The 7,130-nt window shown below is 55.7% G+C and overlaps 1 protein-coding gene across 2 annotated transcripts; it reads right to left on the bottom strand.

The window, feature by feature from the left end:
- Positions 1-281: 281 nt before the first annotated feature.
- LOC135362225 (GTPase IMAP family member 1-like) lies at positions 282-6,651 on the bottom strand. Of its 2 annotated transcripts, none has more exons than XM_064575753.1 (3): positions 6,581-6,651; positions 4,194-4,240; positions 282-2,964 (listed from the first exon to the last, which is right to left on the bottom strand). In XM_064575753.1, exons 2-3 carry the CDS (start codon positions 4,234-4,236, stop codon positions 2,108-2,110), a joined length of 900 nt encoding a protein of 299 aa, XP_064431823.1. In that variant the 5' UTR covers positions 4,237-4,240; positions 6,581-6,651; the 3' UTR covers positions 282-2,107. The 2 variants fall into 2 exon arrangements, with proteins under 2 accessions (XP_064431823.1, XP_064431824.1); XM_064575754.1 differs by lacking the exon at positions 6,581-6,651 and adding an exon at positions 5,105-6,552.
- Between the last annotated feature and the right edge of the window lie 479 nt (positions 6,652-7,130).

The following is a 7,130-nucleotide window of genomic DNA, read 5'->3' as shown; positions in this document are numbered from 1 at the left end:
AGGGGAGCAGCCAGTTAAGCGCCCATCTCTTGGTTTCAAAGGCTTGGGTCCTGATCTCAGTGTCATGGGATCGAGCCCCACGTCTGGCTCTGTGCTCAGTGCGGAGTCTGCTTGAGATTCTCTCTCCCTCTCCCTCTGCCCCTCCCACTTGTGTTCTCTCTCTCTCTCTCAAATAAATAAATAAATCTTTAGAAAAGAAAAAGAGTCTTACCGTTTTAACTCTTATGTTTAGCTCTTTAATCCACTTTGTATACTAATATTTATATACAACGTGATACAGGGATCCAAATTCACATTGTGCCTGTGGATGTCCAGTTATCCTAACATGATATGTTGTTTTTACCCATTAATATGTTTCAGATATTCTTCATGGCATCCTTTATCCTTTCGCATATATCCCAGCTTGTAACACACTGCCCACAAACACACTCTCTTCCCAGTGTGTCCTGGATTGCAGCCTTAGTGGGACCCGCAGAGTGCTCCTTCCCACATTTCCATCAGCTCAATCACTGCCTCTTGGGAGCTCCCTGGGATCCCAACCTCCCCAACTAAGAAGAGAAGAATCTGACTTTTTCTATTTGGGTCATGGGTTAAAACTTTCCATTGTTCACACTGGACACCTTGCTATTCTTTTTTTCATTTTTATTTTTTGTATTTATTTTTGCCGGTGACCCTTTTCCTTTTTCTCAGCAGAGAGGCAATGCCAATGCCAATGTTTTGTTTTGTTTTATTTGTTTCTGTTTGTTCATCACAAGAGTCTACTGAAAAGTGAACAAGACCAAAATCAAGATTCCCTATCAGGGCTCCTGCTGGGATCTGCACACAACGCCTTAAACCAAACTGACCTTTGCAGCTGAGGGAATTTCAAATCTCGGCACTGGGCTTGGGCGTTCCTGTTAGTGTCTGCATGGCTTCCATGCAGGACTGTGGGCCTCTCTCTGCAATTTGTGCTCAGCTGTTGCGGCGGGATTGTCCCTTTGTAAGCATCTCATTAGTAAGCTGAGGTCATCAGTCAGCTGAGAATGGCTGGCTGTGAGGCCAACCTGGCAGGGGGCACGGGAGGGGGCAGATTTGGAAATACACAGCAGTATCAGAGAGGAGCTTGGGTTTGTGCGTGAGGGTAGGGGTGCTGGAGAGACAGGGAGGCACAGTCAGGACGGACGAGACGGGCTAACCTGGCTCATTTGACCTGGACCAGGGAGCTGACCCTCCCAGAGACACATGGGACAGAAGATGACTCTGCACCTCACATCATTTAACCAGCTGGCCCCCACGACTGTCTGCCCCCTTTTTTGAAAATGAAATAAAAGAGAAATTTCCAAACCTCTCCAATGTTTTTTAATTTATCCCTGAGTTGGAAAGTGTAATCTTCCCCTGTGAGTGTGTGAACCAGGGAAAACACTCCTCTTTGGAAGGCGACTTTCTGCAGGGTCTCAATGGCCCCTAAGGAACCCATCTGCCTTCAAGCTGCTGGAGAGTGGGAATGGCCCTGCCCGGGGAGACATCGCCTGGCAGGTAGATGGACAGTTTTATGCCATTGTATTCTGTTCTTCTGATCACATGCCTGAATGTGTGTGGGTGTGTTTGCACCGGGGTGTATGGTCTTTGCAGACTGGGTTAGGAATGACAGGAGTTAGTGTCTGTTCGACAGGAATATAAGGCAGAACAAACATCTACCATCTAAAGGAAATACCGATTTCCTTTCACACAATGTGATTGTTTCTAATATTTATTCAACTCAGATTGAACTCAAATGAACGAGGATGGACTGAGGTTCTGTTCTGTGTTGGCTCTCCCCCTCGGGCTTCGGGGGACCACGAGACATGAGGGCAAAGACAGCAGGGAAGACAATCCAATGACAGGGAAAGGCAGCCTGAGGTCAGGGAAAACAGACAAAAGCAACTCTGGTTGTTTGGCTTCAGTGAGAGGAGAGCGCAGGGAGGGCCACGTCCCAGGGGAAGGTTTTGCAGGAGCCCGGGCCTGGCGGGACGCTGCCTAGCTGATCCCCGCCAGGGAAGGAGGAAAGAAGAGCCTGTGGGCCCCGAAGGCACACCGCACGAGCGGCGAAGTGACCCTCAGTCGACGGGCCCAAGTCCTCCTTGGACCGTCAGTCGGGACTGACCTCCCGCAAGGCCTTGGGTCTGAGGCGCCAGAGAAGCAGGCCGAGGAGCAGCGCGCCGCCGAGCAGCAAGAGCGCCCGCCAACCCCCGCGCGGCGCCACCTCCAGCCAGCGCCGCCCCTGCCCCGGGCCGCCGGCCGCCAGCCGCTGCGCCACCCGCCGGAGCCGGAGGTCGGGGGGCGCGTGGCGCAGGGCCTCCGCCAGGCCGTACACGGCGTTGGTGAAGGGCGCGCCCGCGTGCTCGCGCGCCAGCCGCTCCACCAGCACCAGCAGCTCCTCCACCTGCGCGTCGCGCGCCGCGCCCGCGGCCCGGTTGCTCAGGGCGCACACGCGGCCGCCGCACTCGGCCACCAGGGCCCGCAGCGCGCGGTTGTCGGTGTCGCGCACGTAGTCGTGCAGCGAGGCCCCCTCCAGGTCCTCCCCGCGGGTGAAGACGAGCACGGCCCGCGCCAGGACGCCGGCCCCGAAGAGCTGGCGGACGCCGCGCACGGCCTGCTCGTCCTGGGCGGTGAAGCGGCCCAGCTGGGTGACCAGCAGCAGCGCGTGCGGCCCGGGCGCCGACAGCAGGTAGCAGCGGCCCCGCTCGGCGCAGTCCGGGTCGGCGCGGCGGCCGTCGGCGCTGAAGAGGTCCGGGGTGTCGGTGACGTCGACGCGCCAGCGGGCCCAGCGGCGGCTCCCCAGGGCGCAGGTCCTGGTCACCGGGGTGGACGCGAGCCTGGACGGGAAGCGCCTGTGGCCCAGGATGCTGTTGCCCGTGGCGCTCTTGCCCGCGCCGGTCTTGCCGGCCAGGACGAGCCTGAGCTGGGGCTCGTGCGCGGGCGGCGCGTCGTCCGGGTCCTCGGGACCTGTGAGGACACAGAAGGCGTGGGCTGCCCGCCTCGGACCCGCGTCCCGCTCCCGCGGGCCCCGGGGGCGCCTGTGGAACACGGCAGAGCACCAGGCCTTGGGCTTCTGCTTCTCCCACCGAGCCCTCCCTAGGGGTCTGGTCGGAGCTCGTTGCGCCCCGCGGCGTCTGTCCCCGTGTGTCTTCCGTCTTTGGCCTCAGCACAGGCCCCTGTCCCCGCTGCAGCAGCTGGTGCGCATGTCTCTGGAGGGCACCCCTCCGTGCCGGCAGGCCCGGACCCCGCGGACGTGATCTCTGGGCACGCACGCGCTGCAGACCTGTTGCTGCTGGACGCCTGCCCTGGCCTCTGGGATGCTTCTCCCAGGCGCCGTCCCAGCGTCGCAGCCAGGAGAGGCGGGAGGGCACGGAGGCCCGGGAGTGAAGGGCTGTCTGCAGTCCCGGCCACCGCGCGTTGGAATCACAGCCCCAGCGTGTGCCCGCCGTGGCACCGTGGGGAAGTTGCCCCATCTGAGTGTTAAACCTCTTCTGCACAGATGGGAGTGGTGACAGAGAGTTGTTTCTCCCGGGGTTGCTCAGAGGATTAGGGGAGCTGGTCTCTTTCCTTCTTCCCTCCTTCCCTCTTCCCCTCCTCCTCGCTAGCTCTTACACCTGCTGCCCAGAAGATACCTGTTAAGCCCCCATCCTTGTTCTGTAGCGCAGTCTACCTGGTAAATCGTGTTCCCTCTAGTCCATGATCTCATTCCCTCCACCTCCTCTTCTGTGGGGGTCAGAGTAGATTTCTTTTCTTTTTCTTTTTTTTAAAGATTTTATTTATTTATTTGACAGAGAGAGACACAGTGAGAGCAGGAACACAGTGGGGGGGGGGGGGAAGGGAGAAGCAGGCTTCCCGCTGAGCGGGGAGCCCCATGCGGGGCTGGATCCCAGGACCCTGGGATCATGACCCGAGCCGAAGGCAGACGCTTAACGACTGAGCCACCCAGGCGCCCCCAGAGTAGATTTCTTATCCTCGGTTTACCCTCTGGCTTGGGAGGCACAGGCTAGTCAAAGCACTTAATATCTCACCGTAGGGCAGGGGCAGAGATGCAGCACAAAGGCAAATCTGGGCTCTTGCTGTTTCAGCCCAGCATGGAGACACCTCTGGGATTTGTGTCTGTTGTCTTGACTTAGCGCATCCCCTTGTTCCCCAGAGCTGACACCTGAGGCCAGTACACACCGCGAGGAAATTCTTACCATAGGCATTTTCTTCATCCCTTGCCATCTTCCGTCCTCCCATTTGCCTGAAAGAGTCCCAAACACAATTTGTTCATTCATTCATTCATTCATGCATTCATTCATTCATCAAATAGGTGTAACTACCTATGTGGGTCAGGCAAGGTCCAAAACGCTGGTGGCACCCCAGTGAAAAGGTCCAGGCTCCTGCCTTCCCCTGACATCAGCATCTAGGGAAGAACCCTGGAAGGACCTGGCTGGCGTTGGAACGATACCGGGAGAACATTTGGTGACTTTTCAGGGACCCCGAATGCAAAAAGCAGAGGGCAGATGATAGCAGGTCCTCTGTGTCAGAGAGTGAGCTTTAGATGCTGATGTTTTCCCAGGTGGTTCTGTGTCAGTGACATTAGCTGTAGGTTCTGAGTTTTCCCAGGAGATTCCACAGCCAGGGGAGACTTTGGAAAACCCTGAGAATCCGAAAATTTGCTCAGTGACTTAGGAACCGCCTTAGGGCAGTTGGCCTGGGGCAAAAACAAGAAGAGAATTTGCATTTTGTTTTTGGAAATTGGAAAGAAAACATCCCTCCCAAGCTGATCTGAAGAGCCTGTGATCTGCTCTCAGAAAACCGAGTAACTGGGCTTGTATCATTGGTCTAAGTTTGATCTGTGTGCCTGGGGAGACGGGCCACTGCCCTCCAGCTCCTGATGGTCTTGCCCCAAATCTGAGGCCTCTCAGAGTAAGTGATGATACCCAATTCCGACATGGTTTAATACAGTTAAACACCTCGTGATGACGTTTGTCTGAGCACACGAGAGCCTGGACACAGGCACGCAGCCCGTCCTCCGTCTGCCTCCCCAGCCCCGTTTCCCGCTCGCCCCCTACTCAGCCAGCTGCTCGGCAGAGAGCGGGTTTCAGCACCTTTCCTTTCCCACCTGTGTGCTTGCTCCTCTGACCACTGATTCTCTCGCACGTGTCTGAGTCCTGTCTGTGCCTCCCCATCCAGTTCATGTCTACCTCTTCATGGCGACACCTGCTGACTGTGCGTGACCGTGTTCTGTCCCGTGGGCACCACATGAGGAAAAGCAGAGGGCGGGGCTGCTGGAGAACTTGTCTCTGGCCAGAGGACTCAGGTGACAGGTTTGCCTGGTACTCAGTCCAAAGTGTTTTGTGTTTCTGCAGTAACACCCCTGCCACCCCCCCAAAGCCCTCAGTAAAGGTCACCCCACAGGCCTTAGGTGATGAGTGATCTTGTGCATACAAATCAGCAAACTCCCATAACTGACCCCAGAGCGGAAGTGAAGAAACAGCCGGAAGATTCAGTGCAAAGAACAAGCATTTAGCTAAAGCCAGGAGTCCTTGTCCATGCTGGAGATGAGAGATTGTGCTCTAGAATATTCTCGGAACTCCTGGGCCCTTTGGAGTCTCCGACAGGGTTTGGATTGGGATTTGGAGAGTTCCTCCAGAGTTTTTGAGAGCTGAAATCCGGGGTTACAGAGGTGTGTAGTCATTGAAGAATGTAAAACATGGAGACTCCCGTTATCTTAAATGGGATGGTAGATGCTTTATCTAGTCCAGCGCTTTTGAACCTGCTATCTTTTGGCAATGTCTAAGGATTCTTTAAAATATATCTATTTCTTTGACATTTGGATTCACAGATCTGTACTTAAAAAAACAAAACAAAAAAAGGTATGTCTCGCCCCACCCCCGAGTGATTCTAATGCCTTTGGTGGGTGCTCTGAGTTTCTGAGCCATTCACCCCGTCCAAGCCCTTCATTTCCAGTGGGGATGAGGGTATGAAGCGGGCTCACAGCCCACGGAGCCCTGGGCGGCTCGGGCTGGGGGAGAGAAGTGTAAGGGCACGTGTAGGGCAAGGGTTAGAAGACGGTGTTCGTCATGGTCGCTGGCTCCTGCTAGTCCCTGTCGCACACAGGGCTGAGGAGGTGGAGTGTTTGAGGAGGATCCAGCTCACAGACATAATTTTCGCTTTGTACCACGATCTGAGGGTAGACTGCCTTCTTTGTCCTCAGAAATATCTTTCGGCTTTGCTGCATCTGCCCTCGGGGAGTGTCTGCCGGCTTCCCCAGTGTGCTCTGCTCCTGAAGTCCTTCTAGCAAACACCTTCCTTACTAGTCAGGGAGTAGGGAAGGAGAAAGGATTTCGTCCCAGATAGGAGTGTGTGCGGGCCACGGCTGGAGAAGATGCTTAGCACTTCTTCTGAAATTACTTTGTTTGAAAGTCAGAGCATCCTTCCAAGCCTGGAAGTGTGAAGTGTGAAGTTACCCTTTCTAGACCCTGCTCCCCTTCCTCAAAGGTAGTAGAAGGCAGGTGCTCGCTCAGTGAGCTCACACAGGCCCCCAAGTCCTCACAGCTCCCACTCCCCAGGCGACCCCCTTGCCCTGTGGGCTCACCTTTCCCGCAGCAGTGGTGACAGGCTCTGAGGGTGGCGGAGAGGCCCCTGGCCTAGTGCTTTGCCTTTGGCTGTGAGCGCAGGAGGCTGCCCCTCCCAGCATGGGGAGGAAGTGTCCTAGCCTCTCAGAGCTCAGAGCCCCCGGAGGGAGGGTGACAATTTAAAGGGACAGGACCATGGCCAGCCTTTCCGATGGGAAACCCAACCCCTGCTTTGGACTGTGGCGATGTTTTCCAAAGGTCCCTGTGACCCCCCCACCTTATCCCCAGTTCGGGCTGTAACCTCAGAGAAGAGCAGTTGAGATTTCTGAGGCCTGTTTCAGTTCCAGCCTCTGCCCACCAATCTTACCTCCAGTTGCCTTTTTTTTTTTTTTATAGGTGTTTTCCTATGAAATGGCCTCTTGAGAGTCTCCTTCCCTCGACTGGACATCAGGTTGGACAAGGTCACCAGCATGGTCCTATCTGCCAGGCCCGTCATTCTTAAAGGAAAGGAGGACTTCTCCAGTCATTAAAGATCAGACAGCAGGAAGAGGAAGGAGATCTTTCATACGA

Source organism: Mirounga angustirostris, unplaced genomic scaffold (genome assembly GCF_029215605.1).
Source record: "Mirounga angustirostris isolate CCGP_5_RB_7025 unplaced genomic scaffold, mMirAng1.0.hap1 SCAF_12, whole genome shotgun sequence".
In the NCBI taxonomy this organism is placed as follows: Eukaryota; Metazoa; Chordata; class Mammalia; order Carnivora; family Phocidae; genus Mirounga; species Mirounga angustirostris.
This window is presented reverse-complemented; position numbering and strand designations above follow the sequence as displayed.